The 18,584-nt window shown below is 41.4% G+C and overlaps 1 protein-coding gene across 1 annotated transcript; it reads left to right on the plus strand.

The window, feature by feature from the left end:
• Positions 1-15,108: 15,108 nt before the first annotated feature.
• On the plus strand, positions 15,109-17,639 carry LOC122046357 (pentatricopeptide repeat-containing protein At5g50390, chloroplastic-like). The gene has a single exon (XM_042607012.1). It carries the CDS (start codon positions 15,301-15,303, stop codon positions 17,419-17,421), a length of 2,121 nt encoding a protein of 706 aa, XP_042462946.1. The 5' UTR covers positions 15,109-15,300; the 3' UTR covers positions 17,422-17,639.
• The last annotated feature ends 945 nt before the right edge of the window (positions 17,640-18,584 follow it).

Here is an 18,584-nt window from a genome sequence, read left to right on the forward strand (position 1 = left end):
AAATATCATTTAATTTTAAAAATATAAAAATATATATATAGGGAATGGATTGGGTAATAATAAAAGGTAAATCTACTACCTTAATGGGAGGTCGGTCCTACGGATATATAGAGAGGTAAATGTAATGAATTAGGTAACCAAAAATAGATATTATATAAGGAGAGAGAAAAAATAATTAAAAAATGGAAGAGAGAAAATAAAATAATAACAAAAGATAGTAGAAATTTTACATAATGTATAGTGAAAATGATTATTTAAATTTAATAAAGTGGATGATTTATTTCAAATTTTAGATATATTATAGAGAAACTGATGTGAATGCTCTTAGCATATTATTAAGCATATATATTGTAGGATTGATGCGTGCTAAAGGGGATGGTAAATAGTGCTCGTGACTTTTTCCATGTTTTTTTGGAAAACACGAATGTGCAAACACAGCGGAAGAGCAAGAATAAGCGAAAGAAAAAACAATGCTAACAAGTTTATTTTTATTAGGTTTCGGAGTCTTTGACGACTCCTACTCCAAGGCTTGCGATCGTTGATCGCTTTCGTTGGACAATCCACTATCAGTTCGAATATTACAAAAATATTGAAGTATAACTTTGAAACAAATAAAGTATACCGACAACATTAGGATCTGGAGAGTTACGTTTTCGGTTGTCGGAGTCGCGTCCCTCGGTCGTTGGAGTTGCGTCGCTCGGTTATCGGAGTCGCTTCGCCCGGTCGTCGGAGTCGCATCATGGAGTAGCAGGATTGTTCTTAGAGCAGCGCGTAGGAGAAAGATTGTGAAAATCAATTGTGTACAACCATCTACTCGAGACCCTCTTTTATGGGTCGTTGAAAGTGCCTTCAACCCCATTGAAGGTGCCTCCAGCTCAAATTTCTATCCCCAAATTGCGGTGCCGATAATATCCGCTTTCTGCGAACTTCATCCATTCGAAGGCGTCTTCAAGCTCCTGGAAGGCGCCTTCTATCCCTGGTCCAAGGAGCCTTTAAGCGCTTGGAAAGCGCCTTCAGCTCCCTTCTGCATGAAGCTTGGGCTAAGGCACCCGAGGCGCCTCTAACAGCCCCGGAGGGGCCTCAGACACTGTTCATCCGAGCATTTCCTTGTGCATCTCCCTTCCTGCAAGGCATATTAGTCTATAAACAAAATATACCATGAAAAACAAAGTTAGCACAATAAAATATGAATACTAAATTATTTGACAGCCTTCGAACTATCCGGTTTTGACTTTCGGATTTTCCGAAAATCCTAGGTCGAACCGACGCCTATTGTTCCCTCAACGGGGAGCGTGTGTCCTCACCTACTCCTCTCAAGAGAAATTACCTTTTTGCCAGATAGTCCTTCAGACCGTCTGGACTTTTACTAGCATCCGAGACTTCATGTCTTCATGCTGAACGTCCGCTCCACAACCCGTCCAGACTTCGACCTGATCCGCGACCACTAGGATTTTCACATAGAGTTCTCGACTCTAGGATTTCGCCCAAAGTGCTCGACTCACCAAGACTTCGCCCAATCTCCTGGATCAGGACTTCATGTCTAACCGTAGTTAGGACTTTCCACCTATTTAGAGTCCACTAGGTGTTGGGATCTTAGATGGCTAGAGGGGGGGGTGAATAGCCTCTTTGAAAACTTAAACACAATCTTTCTTAAAGAAAAACTTGTTAGCACAGCGGAAGTTGAAAACTAAAACTAAGGAAGAAAAACACACACAGCAGACACAAGGATATACGAGGTTCGGGGATAACTTGCCCCTACTCCTTGGCGTGTCCGTAAGGAGGACGACTCCTTGATCTTTCGGTAGATCACACCCCGGACAAAATCCGGCTAAAGATGTCTCCTTCTCGGTGGAGCAATCTCTCAACAGAGTCTCAGTTGATTATAGAATTAAGCACAAGACTTACAGTGGCTGAGAAGAATAATCAGATGAGCTTACAGCCACGCGGAGAAAAAACAGAGCAGAGAGCGCACAACGACCTTCTTAGCAAGGAGCTCACAGCTTCACCAACTTGCTTTCTCAAAGGATTGATCGAAAAGAAACAGAGAATCGGTTCCTTTTCTGAACCTCTCTTCTTCCTTCTTATGTCTCTCTGCTTCACTGGCTCGAATCACCGCCGCCTGTAGAATCGCTGCTGCCAACAAAGCGTAGCCAATCACCTCTCCTCCTCATCTGGTTCTCTGAACCCATGCCAATGGAAATCACTGGCGTCTCTGGATACGAACCAATAAGTAGAGGTCAAACTGAGCGCAGCCCAATCGCAATCAGATTCACCAGTGAACGTTGATGCCTCAAATGCATCTGTTGCAGCAAATCACAGTGAAAAGAGCACTTGTCTTCTTCTCTTAATGAAGCTTAATTTGAATTCAACCATGAGAGTGTGACCTGCAACCTGCAAGCTAAAAAGACTCACAGCAGATGGTTAAAAACAGATGGGTGAAAACAAATACGACAATCAGAAAAAGTGCATGCAAAACAAACAATACCGTGGGTCGGTCTGCAGACCGATCCACGCTTTATGGATCATCGCTGATCGGTCTGGTAGACCGATCAGGAACTAATCTGATCGGTCCCCAGACCGATCAGATGTCGCTCTTTCCAAATGCGCACAGCTTCTGATCGGTCTGCGGACCGATCAGGCACTAATCTGATCGGTCCCGAGACCGATCAGATGTCGCTCTTCCCAAGCGCTTACAGCCTCCTGATCGGTCTCCAGACCGATCAGTAAAATCACAGTAGACTACTGATCGATTCCTGATCGGTCGCCAGACCGATCAGGTGTCCAAGGTTTCACTGGATCGGTCTGCCGACCGATCCAGCTTCTTGACTCAGTCCGGGTCGAGCCCTCTCTGACCTAGTCCGGAGAAACGAGCTCCCTAGCCCTCTCCGACTTCATCTGGTCCTAGAGAACGAGCTACCGAGCCCTCTCTGACTTCGCATGCCAAGCTTCCTTCTTGGACTTTTCAACACCAGATGTCCGATCACCCTTGATCCATCTGGATTTTCCCTTGCCTGGCTTCACTCACCAGGACTTGCACCTAGCTTCACTCACTAGGGTTTTCACCTGGCTTCACTCACCAGGATTTCCAACCCGCCTGGCTTCACTCACCAGGACTTTCCAACTGCCTAACATCCCAGTTAGGACTTTCTCAATCAGGTCAACCAGGTCAACCTAGATTAGTAATTAATCTGAGTTAAATATCTGATACAAACTTAAATCAGTGTCAACAGCAAAACAACATCCAGGTCAGACTGTATCAACAATCTCCCCCTTTTTGTTGTTTGACAACACGATTTAAGTTTAGATCAGAAATACTCTTATTTTCATAATTTTAGGAAAATCAGGATCCTCCCCCTAAGACGGATATACCTTAGTTATCTTCTCCTCCTTTTTCATATTGACTTGATGAAGTCAATTCATCACTTAACTTAACTTAGTCGAATAGGTGCGAATTAGGTAAGAGGATTCAAAAAGACTCAAAGTCATCCTCTCCCCTAAAATCAACCTTTCATTCATTTCTAAACTTAGTTATCGTCTCCCCCTTTGTCAAACACCGAAAAGGAGCGAACAAGGTAAGATAACTTAAAGAGCTCCCCCTTAATCCATATTGTCTTCTGCTTAATCCCCCTAGAATTCCTTCTAAGTGTATTTTAGGACAGTAAATGAATAAGAGACATACAAAACAAGGCATATGAGTAGCATATTAAGAACCAGTAAGGAGCGAAACATAAAGAAAGAAAATAAATAGCATACATAGATGAAATGAACAAGCATCCAGGTCAGACATAAAATATCCAACAAGCAGCATCAAAAACATAGACAGTCAAAATGACACACAAAATGTATCAATCAATATCCTCAACAGGAGGAACCTCATCATCATCTGCGGGAGGCACGTAACCCTGAGGCGGCATGCTGGAGCTCGAAGGTGGATGACCCGAGAAATGCTGCGGAGGTGGGTTGGTAACTCACCTAGTGCTCTCCCATCCTTCCACCGGACGGCCCCATTTTGTCCTATGATTCCAGAGTTAGAAAATGCCCGCTTTCCAAGCCTGCAATCCTGTCTGACCATCTTGATTATTCTACCCTTAGAGACATCAACCTGAAGGGTCTCGAGCCAGTCTGTAATTATATGCCCATAAGGCATATAAACAGTGTAGCAGCTCGACTCACTATAGGAGACGATCGAAGAGTAGATGCTAGTTACGATGTCAAAATCGAGACGCCGACGCAATCCATAAAGCATCAGGCAATGATATGGTCGGATCTCAGACAATGGTTTAGATGTGATAGGCAGAAGGCAGTTTGTGACAATTTTAAACAGAATGTAGTCTTGAGGAGATAATTTCAAGGCTGCAAAAGTAGGAAAGTCAACATCTAGCTCATCAAGGCCACCCGGTCTAGGTTGCCTGAAGAAATACTCATAGACGGAGTCAGGTGTAACATCAAAAGGTGAGGGTAGGGGATCTGGTAGATCAGGAAATATCGAGAAGACATTACCGGAACACCTCCGACAATCGAGATACTCAAAGAAGGATAAGAAATTGAAATCAAGAGTCCGCTTATCAACTCTTGTTTTATAAACTGCTTCATTAGGAATCTTATGAAGGTTGTTATAAAACTCAGAGACCAAGTCATAGTTGATATCCCGTTCTAAGTAGACAAGTGAGTCAAGATTGTAGTAGGAAATAGTTTCAGACACAGTTGGGCAAAACTCGTCTATGAATTTATGATCTACAGACCTACACGGGAGTAATTTGAAGGTTCTTAGTCTAAAGGCTTCCTCAAAATTTTGGTTCGGGAATCTACCGGAGACAGCTGGTTGAGGACGGGAGGTTTCTTTGGACTTGGATTTATCTTTGGACTTGGAAGTACCCTCACCTACTGGTTTCTTCCTAAGGGGTTAGGAACATGACACAGATGAAGCAAAGAGCACAACCCGAGCACCACCCTAAATCACTGAAGCAGTGAGAAATGAAACAAATGAAGTACTAACGAGAAATAGAGCTGATTAAGTTACCTTGGAGCCATTTCTCTGGTTGTCGGAGAAAGAAAGAAGTGCTGAGGCAGGAGGGAGTCGTCTAGGGTTCGGCGATCAAGGGGAAGAAGAAACGGGAAAAGAGAGTCGGCTAGGGCTTCGTATGTAATGGGAAAGGAGGGAGTCGGGAGGAGTTAAAACCAGGGATCGATCTATTCCCTGATCGGACGACTGTTCGATCAGGAGAAATCCTGATCGATCAGATCCACCCGAGTGAATGGCGACACCTGATCGGTCAGTGGACCGATCAGGGATCATCCTGATCGGTGCCCGGACCGATCAGGGGGCTTCCTTCGTGTCACTGGACCGATCAGATACCAAACAGAGAGTTTGGCTTCGTTCTGGATCGGTCGACAGACCGATCCAGACTTTCCTGATCGGTCTGTGGACCGATCAGTGTCTGATAACCCGATTTCAGTAATTTCAGTAACTGAAATACTGAGCCATGAAGTCTGAAGAATCCGGAACTCAAGAATTCAGAACTTCCCTAAGACATACCCTAGAACTTAGGAATCACCAAACACTAATATATTCGAAATATGATTTCTTATGGCCTGAACTTGTTCATAATCCAAAAGTTTCAGACTCTTATCAAACAAAACCTCACACTAACTCCAACCATATGGAGTTCTGTCTTCTTGGTCCTTAAGAGTTCAAAACATATTTTTGCTAAAACTCATCTCTATGATCAGGTTCAAATTTGTCAAAATATAAACAACTTGTCCTAATTTTCAATCAAGGCATGTTAAGTATCAATCAAAAATATCAATCAACAAATCACTCATAGTTAGAAACTTTTTAGACAAAGGTCCAACCAAGATTCCTTGATTGGAATATATGAGTAAGATCAAGGAACCAATTACACATGAATTATGTAATGGTGTTCCCCATACTCAATTAATGTCTCTTCAACCTAATTATTCAAGGGATGCATGATACATTTTGAATAATTTGGTTGTTCCTAGCATCTCACCCCATTTCTAGCAAACAAAAATATTTTGTTAAACTTTATAGTTTGTGTGAGATGTTCCCAAGTTGCCCAAATTATTGTCCCAATTACTCTTGTCATTTTACTAGTCCTTATTGATCATGGTGAAGTTCTAATAACCTAAGGAGCCAAACACATTCCCAACTCCCTCCTTAAATGACTAAATTCATTCTCCGGAAGGGGTTTGGTGAAAATATCAGCTAGGTTTGACTTTGACTCAACATATGTGAGTGCAATGTCTCCCCTAGCTACGTGATCTCTTATGAAGTGATGACGCACTTCAATGTGTTTGGTACTCGAATGATGGACTGGATTTTTAGTTAGGTTGATCGTGCTAATGTTGTCACATAGCACTTGTACACCCTTATAAGAAAGTCTATAATCCTCTAGGGTGTGTGTCATCCACAACAACTGTGATACACTCTCTCCCATGGCAATATATTCGGCCTCGGTCGTGGAGAGAGCAACACAATGTTGCTTCCGACTTGACCAACTAACTAAAGATGAACCTAAAAATTGGCAGCCCCCACTAGTACTTTTCCGATCCAATTTGCACCCAGCATAATCGGAGTCGGTATAACCTATCAAGTCAAAAGACTCAGTACGTGGGTACCAAAGACCTACTCTAATTGTGCCTTTAAGGTATCTCAGAATTCTCTTAACTGTAATTAAGTGAGATTCCTTGGCACAGACTTGATACCTAGCGCACATGCCCACAGCAAAGAGTATGTCCGGTCGACTAGCTGTGAGATATAGAAGACTACCAATCATGCTTCTATATTGCGTTAGATCAACTGGTTTTCCACTCTCATCATTGTCAAGGCGAGTGTTCGTCGCCATTGGAGTGGATACTTCCTTAGAGTCACTCATATTGAATTTTCTAAGCATCTCTTGAGTGTATTTTGTCTGATGGACATAAATTCCATCTCGAGTTTGTTTGATTTCAAGTCCGAGGAAGAATGTCAACTCTCCTACTAGACTCATCTCAAACTCACTTTCCATGTGAGAAATGAATTCATTCAAATAGCCCTTGTTATTTGAGCCACAAATTATGTCATCGACATATACTTGGGCTACAAAAATATTTTCACCATCTCTACGCAGAAATAGTGTTGGGTCTATCTGGCCTCTTACAAAGCCCTTTTCTAATAGGTAAGTTGACAACCTTTCGTACCATGCTCGAGGTGCTTGTTTAAGCCCATAAAGAGCTTTCTTGAGCTTGTATACGTGGTTTGGAACTTCGGTATTCACAAATCCCGGTGGTTGTTCAACATAGATCTCTTCTTTAATGAAACCATTTAAGAAGGCCGATTTAACATCCATTTGATAGAGCTTGAAACCTCTATGTGCAGCAAAAGCTAGCATTAAACGAATGGACTCTAATCGTGCCATGGGAGCATAAGTCTCATCATAATCGAGACCTTCGACTTGACTATAGCCCTTGGCTACGAGTCTCGCCTTGTTCCTTACGACTTCTCCCTTTTGGTTTAACTTATTTTTGAAGACTCATTTAGTTCTAATAATGGTGGTCTTCTTAGGTCTAGGAACTAAGTCCCACACTTGGCTCCTTTCAAATTAACCTAACTCATCTTGCATAGCTAAAATCCAATCAGGATCGTGCAATGCCTCATCAACTAATTTTGGTTCAATCTCTGAAATCAATGCGACTTCATTAGACTCATTTCTAAAGAATGACCTAGTCCTAACCCCTTGTTGGATGTCACCCACAATTTGGTCTTGGGGATGACTAGTGGCTATCCTAGTTTGTCTTGGTGTTGGTGGTGCCTCATGAATGGTCTCACTAGGCACAGGCAAGGACTCAATATCAGGCAAAGGATCAGATTGAGTTCTTTGCTACCTTTGCTCATCAACATCAGAGTCAACTTCGACTCGTTCTTCATTTTGATCATTCAAACTTAGATTTCTAAGTTCAAATTGAATTTCTCCTACATCCCTTGGTTGATCATTTAAGTTAGGGATTTCTTCAAAAGCTACATCAGAGGACTCTTCAATCAATTTAGTCCTATTGTTGTAGACTCGATAGGCTTTGCTGGTAAGAGAGTACCCGACCAGTATCCCTTGATCAGCCTTAGCCGTGAACTTCCCAAGATGATCCTTGGTGTTCAAGATAAACACCTTACAACCAAACACCCTAAGATGTTTAATTGTAGGCGGTTTCCCAAACCAAAGTTCATGGGGAGTCTTTCCTAAAAACCTATGTATTAAAACTCGATTTTGCACATAGCAAGCTGTATTCACAGCTTCAGCCCATAAGTAGCTCGGTAGTGTCTTGTAGGACTCGGTTCTTTCTCTCCACAACCCCATTTTGTTGTGGGGTCCTTGGAGTAGAGAACTCATGCCTATATCCCTTTTCTTGACAAAACTCTAAAAACCTATGATTTTGAAATTCCCCACCATGATCACTTCTAATGGTTTTAATTGTTGTCGATTTTTCATTTTCAGTTCTTCTACAAAAAGAAATAAAAATATCTATAGTTTGGTCCTTATGTTTCAAGAAGAAAGTCCATGTGTATCTAGTAAAATCATCAACGATTACCAAGCAATATCTACTTCCATTCAATGATATTACACTACTGCAATCAAATAGGTCCATGTGCAATAAATCTAAAGCAGTAGATGTACTTACCGTGCTTTTACCTTTATGAACAACTTTTGTTTGCTTACCCTTTTGACATGCATCACATAGTTTGGTCTTGTGGTACTTGATGCTGGGTAAGTCTCGCACTAATCCTTGGTTGGCCAACTTCCGGATGTTCTTCATGTTTACATGTGCCAACCTTCTATGCCATAGCCAAGACTCTTCTTCTTTCGACATGAAACACTTAATCAAAGCATTAGTAGCACTTTTAAACGATACTTGATAAATATTATCAACCCTTGTGCCTACTAGTACCGTGTCAAGTGTGTCAATGTGTTTAACCAAACATTGACTTGAATGAAATTCAATTGTGTAACCCGTATCACACAATTGACTGACATTTAGGAGATTAAAAGTCATCCCCTTGACTAGAATGACATTCTTGATATGGAGACATTCGGATATATGAATGTCTCCAACTCCTACAACCTTAAGGCTACCATTATTACCAAAAGACACATTACCTCTACTTTTGTTTTGAATGGTTGTAAACAGTGATTTGTCCCCGGTCATGTGCTTGGAGCATCCACTATTAACAAACCAAGTTGATAGATGCTCCCCCTCGACCAATGCCTACAAGACACGGAAGATAGAGGTTTTAGGTACCCAAATCTTGGGACCTAATGCTTCTACAACGAAAGACCTAGGAACTCATGCCTTGGTCATACCTTTCCTAGTTCCATGAGCCCTAGAAACATGTGATCTACTATTTTGAGTTCTAGACATTAGAAAAATGAAACTCGACTCCTTGGGTTGATACCCTAGCCCGGCCTTGTTGTAGACTGCCCTTTGGGCATTTAGAATCATGTCTAGAGTCTTAGAGCTAGTTGAGAACTTCTCAAGTATTTTCTTGAGTTTCTCAACCTCACCCTTTAAAGTCTTGTTCTCATCCTCAAGGACTTCTAGATGTAGGTCATCGACCTCATCTTCCCTAAGGGTCCTTAAGGTTTTTACTTCTTCTTTTAACAATTTATTTTTTGTTTTTGACTTTTTAAGCAATGTAGATAAGTGAGTGATAGTCTTATAACACTTTTCTATATGAGAAGAGGTTACCTCTTCATCATCCGACGATGATGAAGCCGCGGTTGAAGCGTCGCTCGAAACTCCCTCACTTCCGGAGTCCGAAACCTCCCTTGCCATGAGTGCTAATTGTCGTGTGCTCTTTTCCATCTTCTCTTCTTCCTCCGATGAGCTTGATGAGGACTCATCCCAAGTGGCCTCGAGAGCCTTCTTCTTCTTGACTCTTTCCTCCTTCTTTTTGGCTCGTTCCTCCTTCCTCTTTAATTTCGGACACTCGCTCCGAATGTGTCCTTTCTTGCTACACTCATAACATATAACATTAGATTTATCAAAATCTTGATCATTAGTTTTACCTTTTCCTTTGTATCTTCGGCTTCTTCTCATAATCCTTCTTACGAAGTTCGCCATCTCACTTGATGATGATCCACTTTCATCATCGGATTCGGAGGAAGAGGTGGATGAGGAAATCTCCTTTTCCTTCTTCTTTTCCTTCTTCCATCCTTGCTCTTTGGTCCTGCAAATAAATTAATACCCTTCTCTTTTTGACCTTTGTTAGCAAGCTCATGAAGTTCCATCTCACAGAAAAATTCATCTAGTTTAACAATGGAAAGATCCTTGGATACCTTGTAGGCATCTACCATAGATGACCACAAGGCATTCCTAGGAAAAGATTTAAGAGCGTACCTTACTAGATCGTGATTCTCCACTCGTTCGTCCACAGAGTGTAGACTGTTGATGATCTCCTTGAATCTCCCATGAAGTTCACTTACCGTTTCATTGTCCTTCATGGTTAGATTTTGGAGCTGATTCAAGAATAGGTCCCTCTTGGAGCTCGATGAGTTTGTTCCATAGGTCTCTTGCACTCGAGAACGGACCTACCTTGACGAGTTGGTCCTTGGCGATTCCACATTGCAAGGTGACCATAGCCTTGGCATCGGCTTGTGCTTTGCGGAGTTGTTCGGTAGACCACCTTGACGAATCGAGTTCCTTACCTTCTTCATCCTTTGGTCGTGTGAAACCTTCCTTGACTGAGAACCACATGGCAATGTCGGTCTTGAGGTAATACTCCATGCGGCCCTTCCAATATTGAAAATCTGCTCCTTCGAAGTAGGGTGGTCGATTTGTGCTAAAGCCTTCCTTCATAGCCATCCTTGTTTGCTCTTTTGGGTGTTAATCCGAATCAAAGAGCCCCTTGCTCTGATACCACTTGTTGGGATCTTAGATGGCTAGAGGGGGGGTGAATAGCCTCTTTAAAAACTTAAACACAATCTTTCTTAAAGAAAAACTTGTTAGCACAGCGGAAGTTGAAAACTAAAACGAAGGAAGAAAAACACACACAGCAGACACAAGGATATACGAGGTTCGGGGATAACTTGCCCCTACTCCTCGGCGTGTCCGTAAGGAGGACGACTCCTTGATCTTTCGGTAGATCACACCCCAGACAAAATCCGGCTAAAGATGTCTCCTTCTCGGTGGAGCAATCTCTCAACAGAGTCTCAGTTGATTATAGAATTAAGCACAAGACTTACAGTGGCTGAGAAGAATAATCAGATGAGCTTACAGCCACGCGGAGAAAAAAACAGAGCAGAGAGCGCACAACGACCTTCTTAGCAAGGAGCTCACAGCTTCACCAACTTGCTTTCTCAAAGGATTGATCGAAAAGAAAAACAGAGAATACAACACACTTTCTGAACCTCTCTTCTTCCTTCTTATGTCTCTCTGCTTTACTGGCTCGAATCACCGCCGCCTGCAGAATCGCTGCTGCCAACAAGGCGTAGCCAATCACCTCTCCTCCTCATCTGGTTCTCTGAACCCATGCCAATGGAAATCACTGGCGTCTCTGGATACGAACCAATAAGTAGAGGTCAAACTGAGCGCAGCCCAATCGCAATCAGATTCGCCAGTGAACGTTGATGCCTCAAATGCATCTGTTGCAGCAAATCACAGTGAAAAGAGCACTTGTCTTCTTCTCTTAATGAAGCTTAATTTGAATTCAACCATGAGAGTGTGACCTGCAACCTGCAAGCTAAAAAGACTCACAACAGATGGTTAAAAACAGATGGGTGAAAACAAATACGGCAATCAGAAAAAGTGCATGCAAAACAAACAATACCGTGGGTCGGTCTGCAGACCGATCCACGCTTTCTGGATCATCGCTGATCGGTCTGGCAGACCGATCAGGAACTAATCTGATCGGTCCCCAGACCGATCAGATGTCGCTCTTTCCAAATGCGCACAGCTTCTGATCGGTCTGCACTAATCTGATCGATCCCGAGACCGATCGATGTCGCTCTTCCCAGCGCTTACCCTCGATCGGTCTCCGCACCAATCGGTAAAATCACGATGAACTCGATCGATTTCGATCGGTCGCATCGATCGAATCGCCGAGCCATCGATCGATTCGATCGGTCGCGCCGATCGATCGCCGAGCCATCGACGATTCACGATCGGTCGCCGGACCGATCGGTGTCCAGACCGGATCGGTGCCGACCGATCCGACTTCTTGACTCGGGTCGAGCCCTCTCTGACCTAGTCCGGAGAAACGAGCTCCCTAGCCCTCTCCGACTTCATCTGGTCCTAGAGAACGAGCTACCGAGCCCTCTCTGACTTCGCATGTCAAGCTTCCTTCTTGGACTTTTCAACACCAGATGTCCGATCACCCTTGATCCATCTGGATTTTCCCTTGCCTGGCTTCACTCACCAGGACTTGCACCTAGCTTCACTCACTAGGGTTTTCACCTGGCTTCACTCACCAGGATTTCCAACCCGCCTGGCTTCACTCACCAGGACTTTCCAACTGCCTAACATCCCAGTTAGGACTTTCTCAATCAGGTCAACCAGGTCAACCTAGATTAGTAATTAATCTGAGTTAAATATCTGATACAAACTTAAATCAGTGTCAACAGCAAAACAACATCCAGGTCAGACTGTATCAACATTAGGACTTTTGCCTAAGATAACTTAGGACTTTTTTATAAGCTCATTCACACTTATTAGATAACAAGTAACCTTAACTTTGAACTTTTTTTCGATCGTCTGGTGCTCGCTGCACCAACATATACATCCATCAACATAAGAGAGGTACTACTCATGTGATTTCATGTATTAACTAAGTATTCCATGAACACAAAAAAAATTATATACAAGAAGTTGCTTAATCAAAGTAATGAAACTAGGTTAAAATTCTACAACTTATCAAAATAGGTTAAAATAATCTAGAATCGTATTTTGGTTTTTATATGATACCTTGCAACCAACTAGTTGGTCGAGGCCTTGTGGCCAAGGCTTTAGCATTACGACTGGGGCAGATCTTGTCGACCAAGCTAGTAGCACGCCAAGTTCCTGGTAGCGAGCGCAGGATCAACCAAGCTCGCGACCACGAGCTAAGGGTCGCCCAAGCTCACAGCCGCGAGCTCAGGGCCAACTAAGCTCGCGACAACGAGCTCAAGACCAACCAAGCTCATGACAGGGATCCCAGGGCCGGCCAAACTTGCGGCTGCAAGTTCAGTGTCAACTAAGCTCACGGTCGCAAACTAAGGGCTAACCAAACTCACGGTAGTGAACTCAGGGTTGGCTAATTTCGCATTGTGAGCTTAGGGACGACCAAACTCATTGCCACAAGCTCAAGGCCGGCCAAGCTCGTGGCCGCGAGGTCGCAGCCGATCACGCTGCCACAAGCTCGCGACCAGCCAAGATCACCGCCATTAGGGTTTAAAACGATAGGAGAGGGAAGAGAGAAGATCATACTTGTATGATCATCAGAGGAGAGGATGCCGGGGATTAGAGGGCATGTACGCCGGAGGAGAGGAGTCAGAGATAGGAGAGCAAGGTCGCCGAAGATATCGCTGAAGAGATCGAGAATCGCCGGAGCCGAAGAGATCGAGAATGCGAAGATTTTTGGAGATTGGAGCCGAACCCTAAATCCCGATATTAGCGATGAACATTTATGTCCGTCGTTATTTTAGAGACAAAACTTAAATTCCATCTCTCTATATAACGACAAAATATTTTATTCTGTCACTAATTATGAGCATTGTATTTTAAATATTAGAGACATAATTTAAATTCCGTCTCTAAACTAACGACGGATAATATATTTCTTTGTTAATATTTAAATAGAGTAATGATGTTTAAACGAATAATATATTTTTATTGCTATTAATTTCATATAAACCATATGTTTTTTATTATTAATGATTAAATTAGACAAAAATATAATTCCATAAATAATTCCATAATTCCGTCGTGCATTAGTCTCTCACTTGATGCAGCATTAGAGACTATGCGAATATGCAATTTCATTATGAAAATAATAATGCCAACAAAGGAAAAAGTACACTCTTTTAAAAATAATATTTATATATATTCCTTTTTAGCGACAAAGCTCTCCATCAAATATCTAACTTACACCGAATATGAACAAGTTTAGTCGATTCATTAGATTTCTAATTAATTAGAAACTAATTGGAAGATTAGTAGGGATAAACAGGAAAGATGAAATAGTGTGATATTTGAAAAGGTACTAGACGTGTTCAATTAGAGACTAATCTTATAGCAGGCTGTGATTCTATAACATTGGCTGTAAAAAAGTCGAGTCAAATCGAGCCGAGTTAAGCGAGTCAAGTTTTAGGATATTTAACCTTATTTGATAAGTTAACTTAGTTGAACTGAACTTAAAATGAACTAAGATTTTAAAATGATTGTTTAAACTTGGCTTGGTTTATTTTTTATAAATTTGAATTTGTTTGAAACTTAGCTTGAGCTCGGTTCGTTTAGATATTATCGAGTTCTCAATTCAAACTTAACTTGAATTTAGTTTGAGCTTTATTTGTTTAGATGTTATCGAGCTTTCAATTCAAATTTGTTGATTGTTTGAAATTTTTGGTTGTTTGATTGATTATTGAGCTTAATAATTTAAATTTATTTATTTTATTTTATTATTTATTTAACATATTGAAAAAAAAATTTACTAATAAATATAATTTATAAATATGATTCATGAACGTTGTTCATGAATATTATTCACGAACATTAACGAATTGAACATATATATGTTCAATTTTATTTATTTAGCTTAACAAATTATTAAAATTATTTATTTAATTAATCTTATATATATTAAATGGACATAAATAAACTCTTATCAAGTCAAAGTCGAATATCAAACTTATAACTAACTTGATTTACAGCCCTACTAACCCACTATATTCTTTTTATTATCTATTTTTTTTTATTTAACCAATTAAAATCCGTCATCTCAGTCTGGAATTTATGAAATCAGATATATTATTTTAATTTTATATGGGAATTTATGAAATTATAAGTTAATTACTTTTCTGATTTAATTGGTAACACTTGAATCGTGTCTGTTATTTTCAGTGTTACTTTCGACATAACGTTTAAGAGCAATTGATACGCAAAGCAGCTGAAACCCTCAGATCCGCGAGCGAAAGAAGGCGGACATCGCTATGCTCCTCGACCACTCCGCCATCGCTCGATTTCAGCAGCAAAGCATCAAATGAGAAGGGACTATGCGTCCCCTTCTCTTCATCCTTCGCCGTTAGCACCTTCTTCTGCCTCCATTTGTCGCCGGCCATGGAAATTAACCTCCCTGGCATCTGCAACCTGACCTCGGACCTCCCCAGAATCCAAAACCACGACGCGTCGAGGTTTTCCTGCTCGTCGGTCGACGCCAAGACCGCCAAACGCGCAAAGCTCGAGCCTTTTGGCGGTCTGGGTCTGTGTTCCGCAGGGAAGATCCGATCTTGTGCCGTCGTCAGGTGTTCGACCTCTCAGGAGAATTGCCTGAGGCCGAAACCACAGCCGAGGCCGAAGAAACCGGTTGTTGAGGATGCCGCCCCTGGGTCGAATTCTGCCAACGCTTCCGGATTGTGCAGTCAAATCGAGAAGCTGGCGTTCCTCAAGATGTATAGCGAAGCTCTAGAATTGTTTGAGATCTACACATCGAAGCGCAGGCTCGTCGCAGCTGACGCCAGCACCTACGATGCTCTCATCAATGCCTGTATCGGACTGAAATCGACCAGAGCGTTGAATTCGGTGTTTCAGCATATGATCGATGCTGGTTTTGAGATGGATCAGTATATGTGGAACCGTTTGCTTGTCATGCATGTGAAATGTGGCATGATGAAGGATGCACGAAGACTGTTTGATGAAATGTCTGAGAGGAACCTTGTGTCGTGGAGCATCATGATATCCGGTCTTGTGGATGAGGGGTCCTATGGGGAGGCATTTGACCTGTTCTTATTGTTGTGGGAAGAGGAATCGGATGCCAGTCCGCGAATCTTTTCAACCATCATAAGGGCAGCCACTGGACTGGGCTTCACTCTTACAGGTATGCAATTGCATTCATGTGTTGTCAAATTGGGAGTTACGGACAATATCTTCGTTGCCTGTTCTCTCATTGACATGTATAGCAAATGCGGATGCATCGAAGAAGCTCAGTGCATATTCGATGAGTTGCCTGAGAAGACAATTGTTGCATGGAACGCGATTATAGCGGGCTATGCTCTTCATGGATACAGTGAGGAGGCTTTGGATATGTACTATGAGATGCAAGGTGCCAATGTTAAGATGGACCAATTTACCTACTCAATCTTCTTTAGAGTATGTGCTCGGTTAGGCTCGGTAGAACTTGCAAAGCAAGCTCATGCAGGTCTCATCCGGAATGGTTTCCGGTCAGATATAGTGGCAAGTACTTCTTTGGTTGATATGTACTGTAAATGGGGCAGGATGGAAGATGCTAGGAATGTTTTCGATAAAATGCCACAGAAGAACCTTATATCTTGGAATGCACTGATAGGTGGATATGGGAACCATGGCATGGGAGATGAGGCTGTTAAGATGTACGAGAGAATGTCGAAGGATGGGATGGTCCCCGACCATGTAACCTATCTTGCTGTCTTAGGTGCATGTAGCCATTCTGGTTTGTTTGAGAAGGGGAGAGAGATTTTTGAGTCAATGTGTCAAGACCCAAAGAGAAGCCCGCGAGCAATGCATTATGCTTGTATGATTGAGTTGTTTGGTCGAGAAGGATTACTGGATGAAGCTTTCGCTTTGATAAAAAATGCTCCATTTAGCCCCACAAGGAACATGTGGGCAGCATTGTTGACGGCTTGTCGGGTACACAAGAACTTGGAACTGGGCAAATTTGCTGTAGAAAAACTTTTTGGCTTGGAACCTGAAAAATTAAGTAATTACATTGTTCTTCTCAATATATATAATAGTTCTGGGAGGACAAAGGAGGTTGCTAATGTTCACAATGCCTTGAAAAGCAAGGGCATTAGACTTCGTGAAGCTTGCAGTTGGATCGAGATAAAGAAACAGCAGCACAAATTCCTTTTCGGTGATAAACTGCATCCGCAGAAGGTCCAAATCTATGAGAAACTAGATGCCCTGATGGATGAGATAGTGAAATTAGGTTACATTCCTGATGAAAAAACTTTGCTTCCTGATGTGACAGAGGATGAACAAAGAATGCTTACTTACCACAGTGAGAAGCTAGCAATTGCTTTTGGGCTAATGAGCACAACAAATTTTACTCCCCTGCAAATTGTTCAAGGTCATCGAATCTGTAACGATTGTCATACCGTGATCAAGCTCTTTACCTTGCTTACAAAAAGGGAGATCGTCGTACGAGATTCAAGCCGATTTCACCATTTCAGATGCGGTAATTGTTCCTGTGGTGATTACTGGTAACTATACTTTGTCTTACGAAATAGGTAGTATATCTGGAACCGAGGCAGTTATAAAAATGTTTGGAGAGTTGAACTGAAGAGGAAAGTTAAAATTTATGCTTAATAAAGCTTTACCATTCAATTCTTTTCCAACTATAGCCCCAAATAATGTTAGTATATCATGTTACTGATGTAGAAGGATATCAATTCTTCTTGCTAATGAATTCCAATTTTTGCGAATTTCTGTTGTTTAGATTTCATTTCTGTATTTAAAAGTCTCCTGTTCTCCAAGTTGTAGTGGTTTGTTGTAAAATTTGCATGCTTGAAAGTTGAAACCCTTCACCTTCTGCTTAAAACATTCTGATTCGATACACTTCAACTTATAGCATTCTGATTAATATTTGGTTTGGCTCGCTCTAATAACAATGTACAATTTGTCACTCACACTATGTATGAATGATCAGTTGATCTTTCTTTTTTATTATGCTTATTCTCAGTTCATTAACATACAAACGTTCAATATAAACAAGAAGAGAGCATAGCCTTCTCCATATCTTGGCTACTTGCACTAATGACTAGTAGTTATATCCATGATTTACCTCTTCCGTATTGGTCTAGGGACGAGTTGGTGGGGACGTTCGGGGCGAACGAATCATCTTTTTGCCAAAGACGAGAAACTTATAAGATGAGAGTTATATTATTATGGATAATTGGTGACTGTTTGGCATAAGATGATAATGTAGCACATACGCAAGTTAATTTGCTCATATGGCATGAATAGAAGTAAATATTTTACTTTTGATTGCAACCAGTATCTTAGTTTTATCGTCATCTTGAGTTTTATTTTTTTTTATATATTTTTTTTATCGTCATGTTTAGTTTTTATTATATGAACATTCATTGACTTAACATGCCCCCTCCAAGTAGAGATTTTGCTAGCATATCATGGTAAAATTAATTTTTTCAAGTGAATAAACAATTGACATCTTCAAAAAAAAAAAAAAAAAAGACTTTAGTAATGGAGAAAACTTTATGCATGTTGTCGATTTAGACTCAGTTGATTTGTAATCTAAAAAAGGTACTAGCCTATATATGAGTGTAATCCACAAACTTAAATAAGTGATTTGTATTGGAAGGGGAAATTCGACCTTACAAAATAAATTAGACTAACAGAGCTTTGGATTG

This window comes from Zingiber officinale, chromosome 2B, assembly GCF_018446385.1.
Source record: "Zingiber officinale cultivar Zhangliang chromosome 2B, Zo_v1.1, whole genome shotgun sequence".
NCBI classification, from domain to species: Eukaryota; Viridiplantae; Streptophyta; class Magnoliopsida; order Zingiberales; family Zingiberaceae; genus Zingiber; species Zingiber officinale.